Source organism: Oncorhynchus keta, chromosome 17 (assembly GCF_023373465.1).
Source record: "Oncorhynchus keta strain PuntledgeMale-10-30-2019 chromosome 17, Oket_V2, whole genome shotgun sequence".
In the NCBI taxonomy this organism is placed as follows: Eukaryota; Metazoa; Chordata; class Actinopteri; order Salmoniformes; family Salmonidae; genus Oncorhynchus; species Oncorhynchus keta.
In genome coordinates, this window is record NC_068437.1 from 11,612,522 (window position 1) to 11,627,620 (window position 15,099).

Here is a 15,099-nt window from a genome sequence, read left to right on the forward strand (position 1 = left end):
AACATATGTTCTTTATGCAGATTTTAGAATATTTGCATGAAAATCTGCCGCCAAACCTAGCTTACTGTCGCAAACAAAACCTCCACGACGTGTAATGGAAAGGACAGATAAAGGAGACATTTTCTAAAGATCGAGAAAATTGTAACCCTTTGACAGGGTAGGAACTTTCTTCTGTTTAACTTTCTTTATTGGAACAAATTATGATGGAAACTGGGTTTTTCCAATAAATGATGATTACTGAATAATTTCTACGGTACATGTAATGTCATTGCGTAACTATGAAGCTCCACTCCACATTTAATTCTAAATGTCTACTGCTTAACTATAAAAAATAAAAAATAAACTTTCTTTGCAGGGCAAGGACTGTCCTGACTTTCAAGAATACCTCAATTGCTTGGCCTTGCTTTTCTGGTTGGCTGGAAAGTTTCACCATCCAATAATTTCATATCTACAGGAGAACAAGTTTCACCATTGCACGGACAGTGGTGATATGTCGGCACATGAGAATTATTCAAATATGGCAAATATTGCATTCTTACCCTGCTGGCTTTCGTGGACTACCTGAGACATGAAACCAATTGGAATACATGCTGTCACCAATTTATTCATGTGCAATTTGCCTAATGGGTAATGGTAACACTTCATTTTTATTCGATAATGTAGGTTGTGTAATTATTTTATATATTTTTTAAATTGGTGTGACGATTACTTTCAGGCAATTGTCACATATATTTTCTATGCAAACTTCCACAATGTCGACAAATATATCACTGGACAAGTTGATGGAAACATAGCTACTGTTGTGGATATTAAGATTAAAAGTCATACTCAGCAATGTGAAATGATTAACGTCGTGTTCATCATCTCTGGTCTAAAGCAAGTACTTCTCGCTGCGGCACATGAAACGGGGTTGGGTCCCACCACACGGTTGGTTAAGTCCCATTTTGCGTTCTACAACGCTCGACACGACATAGCATGCGTGGTGATACATATGCACCTACATGTAACTGATCGGCTCGCTTGCCACTCTAGTTAGCTGGCTAACATCGTATGTTTACAGAGTCATGTCTAACTATAAAGATAATTATTATCTAGTCTATTTGTGTGTTAATCATTTTCGTTGACTGTAAATACGTTTTATGCATGTTTATGGTGTGTTAGCTCTACAAAGAGTCCCACAAAAACCCAGGACCAAGCCAACAGCTGAATCAGCACCCACCCACCAACCAACCAACCCAACCAACCAATGCACCAACACAGCTGAACCCCTCCATCCCGATCTCACGGCCTGTAATTGCTCCCATCACTCCTGCCATCCTCCACAAACCTGACGAGAAACCAAACACTATATTAATGATTGACTCCAATGGAAAGTTTATATTAGAGCAGTGAGAGACACCGTATTATAGAATAAACTTTTCCCACTTAAAATGGTGGCAAAGTTATGGTGCCCCACAACAGAGTTAGGTATGGAGCTCTTGACTGTGGCCCAGCTTGGCTCCCCCAGCCATATCCTCATTCACACAGGGACCAATGACCTGCGTGCCCAACAGGAGAGAGTGACCACATCACTAAGGGGAGTGATGGAGAGGGCCTCCACCATCTTCCCCCTTGCAAAGATTGTAATGTATACCCTGCTCCAGAGGAGAAATGTTCACCCTGCCACCATCCATCAGGTAAATGCCAGCTTCTCAGGACTGTGTGTTATGGCTCAACGTACACCTGGCCCGCCATCCCACCCTCAGCCTGGACAGTCTGTACGACAATGTACACCTGTACAAAGATACAGTCCCCACCTTCGCCAGGACGTTAAAGAATGTTGGCCAGTCCACCTCACCCCACAGGAGCAGCAGACCAGCCACCAACTCTGTGAGACAAATCAGATGCTCCTATAGACCTGCATCCAGTGGTGCCTCAGAGAGACTGGAGAACAAGCAGAAACGCTACCCCTCATACCACCCTTCACCACTTCTCTCCCAGGAACTGCATGCAGATACACTGAGCAATGCCCAAGCCATACGCAGTCAAAGAGGCCCAGTGCAGAGTTTGGAGCATCGCCAGCCACACCACCCTCTTCAATTCCCCCTACAACCTCCCTCCCATGCTGCCAGACCAGGGCCGGCCCATCACAGCACAGCTCTACTAGACCTGGCCCGCATCAACACAGCTCTACCAGACCCGACCCATCACAGCACAACTCAACCAGACCTGGCCCATCACAGCTTAGCTCAACAAGACCTGGCTCATCATAGCACAGCTCTACTAGATCCGGCCCATCACACCAGACGGGCCCAACACAGCTGTACAAGACCAGGCCCACATCAACTCAGCCCAGCTCTACAGAGCACCAACCACTTCCCTAGGGTCTGGCAAAACCCTCTTCAGGGTATTGCACCACAGGATGCAGTCCACACCATGTATCATTCACATCATCAGCCCTCATATGCTGAGAGTTTGGAGTTTAGCCAGCTTCCTCAATTTCCTCCACAACCTCCCTCCCAGGCTATTTTTGGTTAACCTCCCTACTCCTACCCCCCATGGCAGCCCCAACCCTGCAACAGGAGCCACACCCAGAATGGAGCATTGGCAGCCACTATAGTCCCCTGCAGCAGCTCTACTCCTTTGGCGGTAGCTTCGTCCGGGTGGATTGAGCTCTGCCAACACTGCTCTTCCAGTTCCCGCCTCAGCCCCTGCATCCAGCGACTTGAGGGAGGTCTGTCAAATGCTCTCACGTGGTTGGCCAGGGATCTTTAGAAAGTCTCAGCTCACTCAACATAGCTGCAGATGACCCTGCCTGTTAGCTTTTATAAGAGTGAGCTGAACCCCCCTCCGACTTTAAATCTCATAGGGGGCTTGGGCTAATGCACCTTAATGTGCAAAGTAGGATTTTAAAAACGGACAGAACTGACATTTGGGTACAGGACTCATGTCCCAACATTCTTGTTCTCACGGAAACATGGTTAAATGGTTCTATCTCTGATATTAAAAAAACACTGAAGTAAATGATTATAATGTATTTAGACGTGACCGATTACAGAAGGGGGAAGAATTGGCGATATATGTTCAATCTCATTTCTTGGGAGTCCCAATAATTAAATATTTTTGTTCCCAAAACGTTTGAGCTCCTACAGTGCCTTGCGAAAGTATTCGGCCCCCTTGAACTTTGCGACCTTTTGCCACATTTCAGGCTTCAAACATAAAGATATAAAACTGTATTTTTTTGTGAAGAAACAACAACAAATGGGACACAATCATGAAGTGGACCAACATTTATTGGATATTTCAAACTTTTTTAACAAATCAAAAACTGAAAAATTGGGCGTGCAAAATTATTCAGCCCCTTTACTTTCAGTGCAGAAAACTCTCTCCAGAAGTTCAGTCAGGATCTCTGAATGATCCAATGTTGACCTAAAATGTCTAATGATGATAAATCCAATCCACCTGTGTGTAATCAAGTCTCTGTATAAATGCACCTGCACTGTGATAGTCTCAGAGGTCCGTTAAAAGCGCAGAGAGCATCATGAAGAACAAGGAACACACCAGGCAGGTCCGAGATACTGTTGTGAAGAAGTTTAAAGCCGGATTTGGATACAAAAAGATCTCCCAAGCTTTAAACATCCCAAGGAGCACTGTGCAAGCGATAATATTGAAATGGAAGGAGTATCAGACCACTGCAAATCTACCAAGACCTGGCCGTCCCTCTAAACTTTCAGCTCATACAAGGAGAAAACTGATCAGAGATGCAGCCAAGAGGCCCATGATCACTCTGGATGAACTGCAGAGATCTACAGCTGAGGTGGGAGACTCTGTCCATAGGACAACAATCAGTCGTATATTGCACAAATCTGGCCTTTATGGAAGAGTGGCAAGAAGAAAGCCATTTCTTAAATATATCCATAAAAAGTGTTGTTTAAAGTTTGCCACAAGCCACCTGGGAGACACACCAAACATGTGGAAGAAGGTGCTCTGGTCAGATGAAACCAAAATTGAACTTTTTGGCAACAATGCAAAACGTTATGTTTGGCGTAAAAGCAACACAGCTCATCACCCTGAACACACCATCCCCACTGTCAAACATGGTGGTGGCAGCATCATGGTTTGGGCCTGCTTTTCTTCAGCAGGAACAGGGATACAGGACCATTCTGGAAGAAAACCTGATGGAGTCTGCAAAAGACCTGAGACTGGGACGGAGATCTGTCTTCCAACAAGACAATGATCCAAAACATAAAGCAAAGTCTACAATGGAATGGTTCAAAAATAAACATATCCAGGTGTTAGAATGGCCAAGTCAAAGTCTAGACCTGAATCCAATCGAGAATCTGTGGAAAAAACTGAAAACTGCTGTTCACAAATGCTCTCCATCCAACCTCACTGAGCTCGAGCTGTTTTGCAAGGAGGAATGGGGAAAAATTTCAGTCTCTCGATGTGCAAAACTGATAGAGACATACCCCAAGCGACTTACAGCTGTAATGGCAGCAAAAGGTGGCGCTACAAAGTATTAACTTAAGGGGGCTGAATAATTTTGCACGCCCAATTTTTCAGTTTTTGATTTGTTAAAAAAGTTTGAAATATCCAATAAATGTCGTTCTACTTCATGATTGTGTCCCACTTGTTGTTGATTCTTCACAAAAAAATACAGTTTTATATCTTTATGTTTGAAGCCTGAAATGTGGCAAAAGGTCGCAAAGTTCAAGGGGCCGAATGCTTTCGCAAGGCACTGTAGTTGTAGATGTGTCCATAAACCAGAATACACATGTATTTGTTGCTGGGATTTACAGCCCCCATGCTGCTATGGCAGTTGCTATATCTGAGTGTTTAACATTTTTTATTTTCTCGGAGTTGGTCATTTTAGGGGATTTGAATCTGGGTTGTCTATCCCCGGCCTCAGATCAATTTAAGAGCACATGCATTGATTTTAATCTGACTCAATTGGTCTTAAAATGGATATGGCTAAATGTGAACAACCTGGTTAACTCCTCATTGATTGATATAATTCTTACTAATAACCCCCATAAATATGTGTCTAGTGGATTACTTTCATGTGATCTCAGTGATCATTGTCCCATGGTATGTATTAGAGATACGAGGTCATAGCACTATCGCTGCGGCATCCTTAGTTCCAAATTATGTGGTTAACTGTATGTATAAAAGGCAACATTGTGCTTCCCTCTTCATTGACCTGTTCAAGGCTTTCAATACTGTTGATCACTCACTGCTAATTCAGAGGCTTTCCTCAATTGGCCTAGACCAGGCTCCTTGTAACTGGTGTAAAAATGACTTGACAGATAGAACTCAATCTACAGTGGTTCCTCCTTTAAAAGTTGCCTCATACTGCGGCACAGCCTGCGTGCTGCTGCAGCATTCTGTGGTATGTCATTTTGTGGTACTTCATTCTTCTACTACTGCAAGTTATTGCTAGTTTGACCACCAGAGGGCATCTTTGAGAAGCATTTGATAGTATTCCGTATTGGCATTACCAGAGAATGTAAAACCTTTTTATGTAATAGCATAGTATATCGGATTGATTTGAAGAAATTTGGCTTAATTCATTTGATTAATATTATGGGGTTACCATTCAGATAAAAATGGTCAGTTTGTAAATTCAGACCGTTTTGCTCTCAGAGCGCACACTGGATGTTCGGGCCGAGGAGTAGGGTTGATTTCAGAGTTCTGGCCTTACAATGGCAGTCAAGCACCTAAGCTAATGTTGGCTAGCTTGCTAGCTACTTCCAGACACAAATGAGACCACTCTGACCATTTCACTCGCCCTAGCAGAGCTAGTAAGGCAGTTTTTGTGTTAATCAGAGCTTTGGTGACTATAAATGTGCTGCTGGATACAATTTAATTATGCTTTTTTCCCAACGTTTACTGACACTGGCCATATTCAATGGGTGTTGAGTGCTGGTAAAGTAATTATTCTGCGCTCTGGTACACTCAGATGAGAGTGTTATGAAATCCGTGTAGATAGTAGGCTGGACACATGACATTTTTAACAACGTTGTTTTCTGATAAAAAAAAAACGAGTTCATTGCATCCGCCTTGGAGCCCAGTTTCATAATATGACCATATTTCCCAGCTGCTTGCCAACGTTTTGAAGTAATCGCAAAAAAACTGGACTTATTTTAGTGCATTTTTCACCCTGCCAGCTCCTTTTAGTATTATTGAGCACCAACTCGCCTTCCGAACATTAAATTCCCAGCTTATTGTTCAACGTCACAATGCCTGCTTCGCTATTGTTGGCAATGAGACCTGCTCACATTGTTTTATAGTTCAAATGTAAACAACAAAAATAATATTGGAACTCTGCGGTCTTCCCATTGTTTCCTATGGGGGAAATATAGGCATGTCTGTCTATTTCGCCAAATATCTCGCAATGTTTATATTTAGATGTTTTTCAAGTCGGGTGTAACCGGTGTGAAATGGCTAGCTAGTTAGTGGGGTGCGCGCTAATAGCGTTTCAATCGTTGACGTCACTCGCTCTGAGACCTTTTTTTATTTTCAATCAAAAATAATAGTTCTGAAAGCAACTTTTTTCCAACAAAAAGGAAGTCAAAGCGGACACCTAAGAAGATGGCCTCTCAGGTGAGCAGCACTGGGCTGTATTGACGTATCCTAAAAATGACATCTGCTGCTTTAGATTGAAAGGTCATATCTCAGTTATTGTTTTCATATCTATAAAAAATAAGCTGTTTTCTTTACGTTCAGAGAGCGAGCTGATCAAGGGGTTAAAAATGATGTGGAGCTAAAGAATAAACATCGCCCCGTGATCATTTTGATAGATTATTAACGTTTACTAATACCTAAAGTTGCATTACAAAAGTATTTCGAAGTGTTTTGTGAAAGTTTATCGTCGACTTTTTTAATTTTTAAAAATGACGTTGCGTTATCAAACTCAGTTTTATCCTTGATTACACAGTCTTCATAGATCGATATCTAGGCTATATATGGACCGATTTAATCGAAAAAAAGACCCAAATAAATGTTTATGGGACATCTAGGAGTGCCAAGAAAGAAGCTCGTCAAAGGTAATGAATGTTTTATATTTTATTTCTGCGTTTTGGGTAGCGCCGGCTAATGCAAAATCTGTCGTGTTAGGTGACGTTGCAGTATTTTCGGGGTACATGCTATCAGATAATAGCTTCTCATGCTTTCGCCGAAAAGCATTTTACAAATCTGACTCGGTGGATAGATTCACAACGAGTGTAGCTTTAATTCACTACCTTGAATGTGTATTTTAATGAAAGTTTATTGAAAGTTTGAGTTTTATCAAAAACTATAGGTGGCGCTCTGAAATTCCGCCGAGTGATGCTCCTGCATGGGAACTGTATTCTGCGACATCCTTAAGAAGTTTTAACAGTCTCTCTTCTTCACTTCATCTCTCTCCCCCTTCTCCCTAAATCCTCTAGGTTATATTAGCTGTTTTGGTGAACCCCTCCCGCATCTGAACTGGCTGACACAGAGGGCACAGCATGATCATTGGTGAGATGTCACTTGGTCGGGTCAACAGGAAGTATTATTAAAGAGATGCTTTACATTGAAATACAGACAGAGATGTAGTAGTCCCCAGAGTTAATGGTCCAAGGTCAGTTTTGCATTTCACCTCCTGATTTAAGATGACTGACCGTGTTAGAATAGAAAACCAAGGCTTAATCATGCTCTCTCTATCCATTTGTTACTTGTCTGCAGGTGTGTTTTGATGTGAGAGAGGAAGCCAGTCCGGTCATCGCCACCTCACCCGCTCTTAAGATAACCTTCGGGCAAACTGGGGACCCAAGGCTGGTTAGGCGACACCGCAATTGTGATGAACTGAGAGAATATTAGAGTAGCACTGTAATTCATGAATCATATGCTGTCTGCCGCTGTTCTTACCTCTTTCCCTTTCTGTCTTCTACACCCTCCTCGTCTTTCTGTCTTCTACACCTCTCTCCCCACCTCGTCTTTCTGTCTTCTACACCTCTCTCCCCACCTCGTCTTTCTTCCTCGTTTTATCATGCACACCATATGTCCATCGATGTACAGATTGAACTTGTATTTATAATATTACAATTATCATAATTATAATGCATTTATAACACCTGAATAATGAACTTCTTTCAATAAAGCATTTCACATTCTCCACTGGTTGAAATGAAGTATCTCATTGAAATACTATCCTGTGTCCTCAGATTAATGCAGTTAGATATGTATAGTTTTTTTCTGAATAACAAATCAATCATGTTTCTAGTCTATTGCATAGTTACAATGTGTAATCATTGATGTCACAGGAGCAGTAAACACTGTTGAAGTATATATTTGACCTTTATTTAACTAGGCAAGTCAGTTTGAGAACAAATTATTTTTTTCAATGACTGCCTAGGAACAGTGGGTTAACTGCCTGTTCAGGGGCAGAACAACCTTTATTTAGCTTGTCAGCTCGGGGGTTTGAACTTGCAGCCTTCCGGTTACCAGTCCAACGCTCTAACCACTAGGCTCCCCTGCCGCCCCATATAATTGTAATACATATACGCAGACATGGCATCATTCAAATAATGGAGTTTGACATGACTGAAAAAGAATGTCTCCAAGATTCGTACCTGAACCGCACCTTTATTTGCCAAGGAAGAGTACATGATCAGTAAACATATTCAATGTACAGGCTACAATGTGGGAATCTCATGCATGGTAATAACTACAGTACATGTGTATATAGGACTTGCATCCTTGGCACAATAAAGTTATTATATTCTACTCTTATCCATGGGCTTCATTAATGTGGCAGGTAGCCTAGTGGTTGGAGCATTGAACTAGTAACTGGAAGGTTGCAAGATCAAATCCCTGAGCTGATAAGGTAAAAATCTGTCGTTCTGCCCCTGAACCCACTGTTCCTAGGCCGTAATTGAAAATAAGAGTTTGTTCTTTAACTGACTTGCCTCGTAAAATAAAGGTACAAATAAAATAATACAAAAATGTAATTCAGACTTGAAGTTGATACAACTATGATAGCTGGGGATCATAGATAGGTTCTGAACTAATATTCATACCAAACGTTTTAGGGTCCATACACAGATCGGCTACATACTGTAGCTAGCTACACATCCATAGGCATACAGTTATTTTTATCCTCCACTACACAATAAGCAAGTAAATAGATAGCTAGCTATGTTACTTTAGCTGCATTGCAAGGAAAGCTTATACAATTGTACATCCAATTTGCAGTAAATGCTTTAGCTAGCTAGATTATTTACGTCCACTGTTTCACAAGAAGACAGCTTGGTTTTCTGAGGAGTCCCTAAAACATTAAACAACACAAATTACAAAATAAATCTCCTAACACTAGCAAGCTGGCTAGTCAGATAACTTGCTAAATAGCGATTTTCGTAAATTAACTTTATGACAAAAAAATATGCACAAACGTTTGTCTTTACATTAACTAACATATTCCTCTCAATTGTATTTTTTTTGCTTGACTCGTTATGAGGTAATAACAACTTACATTTGGTTCCGCCGAATGTAAGAATTCTGTTGTGTAGTGACTTTGCTGCCATGCATCAAAAACAAATTAATTTGCCCCACCAAGATGTACATGCTAAAATCGCCACTGATTATGTAGAACAAACATGCTTATCTGATTTTAAGGAATCATGTCAGTTCTATTCATGGCATTTCTATCTGCAACGTTCCAAACGTTTTTTTGTACTGGACACGTCCAGGTGAACCCACTGAGCTAAAGTCTACACAAACCCCGCTCTGCCCATCGCTTGTCGGTCTGGGAAGCCTGTGGTAGGCGGGGTCGACCTAGTTCCGTGGCGAGGGTCTTCTCGTCTAAAGTGGATTTCCTGACATTATTGAATCACAGTCGGACTAATTGTTACGGTCTCTTTCAATGGATTAATTGAACACTTGTCTTGTGCCATTTACAATGCGGGAGCACGCAGACCCTTGCCTAAACCTAATTCAATCGGTCTATTCAGCCTGTGTAGTTTAGTTAAAATATTGTATGAGTAAATGTTCAATCATCCACTGATTTTCATTAATAAAATATTCATCATGATTATTGTAGCCTATATGAATTCGCTTCTACAGTTAATTGCGTCTGCAAATTAAGTAGTTCATGTTGGATTGCAGGCTTGCTCACCAAGCGATGATGTAATAGCAACGTTCAGGCAATGACGTTCAGATTATTCTAAAATGTGGTGGGCTGGCATAAACTACGTAACTACAGAGCATCTTGTGTGTCTGCATCAGATCTACCGGTTGTTGTACATTAGTCGACGGCTCATGCTAAAGCAGAAGGTAGCCTTGAAATTGTGTTTCGCGCTGCTTCCTCTGTACACAGTTTCAGGAATGTGGCCACTGGCCAGATCCTGGTAAAAGAAGAGTCAGACTCCCAAATCACAGAGTTTCTAAACCCAGAGGCTCAACATCGACAGACTTGCGTGAACGCTTGCGAAGCAGACCAGGCTTGGGTTTGCGGTTAAGAGAAGTCAATAAGAAAAGTGAAACATTCTTCCCTAGTTGTTCATTTTCTCGAAATCGAAAAGCCACAACCTAGATTCGAGCCAATGCCTTAAGTATGTTAACATGTTATTACTCCAACCTCGTAAAAGTAACAAACTGACACGTTTTCATTTTCGTCAAAAACAACGTTATATCGAAGAAGTGCCATTCATTTGACGACCTGCACATGCGCAAATCGCGCGACGTTTTCTGCGCATGTGCTTAATTAGCCAACGTCGCCTACAAGCGTGATCGGGAATTTCTATTGGAGAAAAGCAGTTTCTGCCTATCTTTATAGTGTACTGTCTTTGCCCATACGGTCACGGCATCCATCAATCGTTTCTGTCGGTTTAACCAAGTTCCCTTTGTTTGCGGACGTGATGGACTCTAGCTGCGTTTAAAACCAGAACAGATGTGACTAATTGTTTGTTTCTTTCCGAGTGTTTTTATTTTTTTAGTAGGTTGGATGCTCAGTCAAGACAAGATGAACAAGAGAGAGGATGCATAGTCCCTGAGATTTTTTTGTGGTCCACTTGTAAAATAACCAACCTGTTATCTGTCTATGTTGGCCTTTTGTTGCACTCGAGGACTGGAGTCCACAACCGTCGCTCTTTGAAAGTAATGATCTCACGATACAAACTGGTAAGTGTTTTGCATGTGTGGGTGCTACTGTTTGGTTGTTGAATGAGTTGGTCGAAACAGTTATCCCGTGCGCACAATTGGCGAAATAAAAACTCCAGTGAAAAGGTATGTTTTTTATATTTCGCTGAACATTACTCACCATCGATTTTTTTTTGTCTTTCAAAAAGTGTATTATTCAGTTGTTTCCCACTGGGCATATATGTCAGCAGTTCAATGTCCAGTTATGATTTACATTTGGTTGAGTAGTGAACTAACGTGAAATGTCACAATGTCACCATGTCATTGGATTTAAATTGAAAGTTACGGGAAAAAATATGTAATTCCCTTACGGTGATGACTTTTTTTCTCCAAATCCAATCAGTTTTCCACATTACTTCAGCGTTATCACATAGATTATTTTTGGTTGAAATGACGTACAAATAACGTCGATTTATTGCGTTTTTGCCCAGTGGATTATGTATTGTTTTAGTCAGACAGTAGTGGACAAAACGTGACCATCTTGTTAAAACTATGGGCCTATTGATGTCTCGGTAAGTAAATTTAAGCCAGAGCCAGGCATCCCTTTACATTCAGCACCTTGGTAGTCCTCTGGCAAAATCAAATGCAAAAAAATGACCCGAGGTCATTGTCTCAACTTCATCTTACTCTCTTCATCCTCCCACATCACATGTTACCTTAGAGACCTGTGCCAGGTCCTATAATCCAAGTGGTACAATAGCCTACACAGTTTATCACCGGGGCACAGCTATAGGGTATACAATGATTGCTTGTATAACCGTAGGAAGCAAGGGGTGCTGAGGGTGCTGTAGCACCCCCTTAAAAAAATCACAAAAGTAGTGCACTGGGCCTTTACGAGTCCTGTATTAGTAGCCATCTGTAGCTTGGGTAACAAAAAAAATACATCTGGGCTGTCATGCCAAATAATGTTCCCCTGTGTCCTTGTGTTCCCCCGTGTCCTAGTGGGCAAAAAGTGTGATATTTTATGGTACAGTTCTGTCATTAATTTATTTTCACAGATTGCCATATGAGTGTACAAAAATAAACAATCAGACTAAAATACTGAATTATGGTGTGTGGTTGCTGTGTGGGTGGGAGGTTCTGCCTGTCACTTGTTCTCAACAGGCAGCCAGTCTTAGAAGGGGGACTTGAAGAGGGAGACTGCAAAGTCCAGGCACTGCTGCTCTCTTCTGAGTGTTTGCAGTGCTAGTGTTTTAGTTAGTCTGTGTATCTCACATTATGTGCCCAGTATGATAGAAAACCTTCTTAGCAGATAATGACAATAACAATAACAGTATATGCAATAAGGAAAAGTTGGGAGGGTAGTTGGTAATGTAGGACATCAGGTGGATCCACGTCTGGGTGTTGGGCAGAACCCATAGCTCCTGGAGAACAAGAGCAGAGTTAAAGGGAACAGGATAGGAGACAGGGACGTAAACAAGCAAACACACAGTTTACACTTTATTGTGAGAAAATGTGATGGATTAGGACAGTGTTATAAATGGGAGATATGTACTTTTGGAAGGTATAGCCTACCTCAAGCTGGACCTCCCCTGACTAAGAGCGCTGCGAATCAGACTGATCCGAACTCACTGGTTCTGGTGGATGGGATACCTCCTGGGGGCTTGGACAGTCGATGGTCCTAAAGTCATTTAGAGAGGTAAATTGAAGAGGTACATTTTTATAAGCTCAGCCTAACTGCCATTTTTTGCTTCCTCAAATGTCAACCAAAGCTTAACATACTTTGTCCGTTGGACTTCACCGAAGTGTAGGGTGTCAGTGCTTTCAGTGGTCGACTGTCCAACTGCTCCAACTGGAGAAGATTGTTAGCTTCCATCGAGGTAGCCCTATGAAGAAAAATATCAGTGTTAGGGAAACTAAAACTAGCTTCAGGTTATTCTGTGTGCAAATGCAAAGTTATGAGATAAAAAAATATATATTCACCTTAACAGATGGTGACCCCAGCTAGAAGCAAAAGAGCAGTGAGGTTTCCCAGGTCTCTCCTTCCTTTCATCCTTCCAAAACAAGTTATTCGGCCGGATGTGGTTGCACTTGGTCCCCTTCTTGATTCTGCTCCGGTAGCTGTCCTTCTGTTTCTCCTGCGCTTTGTCGATGTTCAGTCTCATCTTGATTAAATAACAGGAATAAATACAATTTATATTTCATATTACAAATACATTTCTTACATATCTCTTGGAGGGCCAGAAAATAAATGAACAGAGGACAATAATTTTTACCTGGTCAAAGCCGTGCCTGAAGGTGGTCCTCAAAGACATTCTGATCTGGTTCGACAACTTTCACCACATCAGGTGGTGTTTCAGTGGTCCCAAAGTACGTTATAGGGTCTGGATGAGGGTCTGGTTGGTCCATTCACCAAACCTTGAGGAGGGGGTTGGAAAACGATATCTATTGACAATGTAGGATATTGAAATATGTCCCATTTTATGTACCATGGTGAAAAACAAAAACAAATTGTAAAAAAAAAAAAATGAAACAAACCATTGGTGACAGAATATAACTTAACATCCGTACCTTGTTCCAGTGTTCATGACATCAGTCACTCAAAGATGACCTCGGGAGAACCGTGGGTGTCATTATCGCCTTGGAGGTGGCCTCGCCAGTCTCGTCCTTGATGGGTATCATCCAAAATGAAAATCTATTTTTGTTTCCAAGGATCCATTTGAATGGGTTACAGAATGGGAATGTAGAGTTAAGCATGTACTCTTCATTTACTGACCTTAATGGGTATTGTCTCCACCCGCTTGGCAAAGTGATCGGTCGTAGTCAGACACCGATGGGGTCCGATGACATCCACCCCTGACATCTCTCTAACACTTTAGATGATGACTTTATTCTTACCCGTATCTGTGTCACACAGTATGCAGATTTTCACATTTGTAAGGATACTGACACACACAATTCTACAATATGGAACTCTGCTGTGGTCAAATAAAGCAACCAGTATAAAACAAATTATCAGGACAAAATTTGACTTTTTTATTTAACTAGGCAAGTCAGTTAAGAACAAATTCTTACTTTCAATGACAGCCTAGGAACAGTGGGTTAACTGCCTGTTCAGGGGCAGAACGACAGATTTGTACCTTGTCAGCTTGGGGGGTGAACTTGCAACCTTCCGGTTACTAGTCCAACATTCTAACCACTAGGCTACCCTGCCGCCCCAGTGTGACACTTACTGATCATGTGCCATGGTGAAACAACTTTGATGGGCTTCAACTCCGGGCGCCAAGGTCTTCAACCTATCAAACTTCTGGCAGGCTAGACCGGGAACTGATCTTTAAGCAAAAAGTGACAAATTGAAAAATTGTGTGCTCTCTGATATGACATTCATTGAAATCATAATAACTTCAGATATAACAGAATATGATTGAATAACAAAAGGTTATTTCACTTGCCCAGCTGTCCATCTCCTTGACAATTCCCCGTCAGAAGAAGCGTAGGTTGATTTTGGCAACCATGCGCTTCACTCCGAAATGGCCAGCATGCATCTCGGTCAGCACGGCATCCTCCTCCTCCTCAGTAAAAATCACCCTCCTGTGTGGCTGGCCATCCTTCCCCCGTAGGTACATATGGTTTCCTAACAAGTTGGAAGAGAAGAGTTGTTGAAATACTCTAGTCTAAGTACATTTGCACTGCTGTCTTTCTCTGTTTCTTTCTCTCCATCTCTCTCTGTCTGTCTTCCACTTTCTTCCCACCTCTCTCTCTCACTTTCATCCTTTCTTTCTCAGTGTCTGTTAAGGGAAGACACCAAGTTAAAGGGATTTGTAATTACCATAATTGCTTACACCTAACCCTTTGATTGATCAGGTTTAGCTTATAGCTAGATACCGCAATATGACAGACATGACTATATCAGTTGAGGCTGCTGAGGGGAAGATGGTTCATAATAATGGCTGGAATGGAGTTAATGAAATGGTATCAACTAAATGGAAACCACATGTTTGATACCATTCCATTTACTCCATT

General features: G+C 41.6%; 1 protein-coding gene across 5 annotated transcripts in view; it reads left to right on the plus strand.

Moving 5' to 3' along the window:
• Nucleotides 1–10,774: 10,774 nt before the first annotated feature.
• The window catches only part of LOC118396446 (ATP-binding cassette sub-family C member 8), a 125,166-nt gene continuing 120,841 nt past the window's right edge, over nt 10,775–15,099 (plus strand). For all 5 annotated transcript variants that reach the window (XM_052465488.1, XM_052465487.1, XM_052465485.1 and 2 more), the window contains exon 1: nt 10,775–11,118. Coding sequence is in view for 2 of the 5 variants with exons in the window: in XM_052465485.1 (XP_052321445.1) it covers nt 11,098–11,118 (21 nt within the window). In the remaining 3 variants the exon portion in view is untranslated. The remainder of the gene's footprint in view (nt 11,119–15,099) is intronic.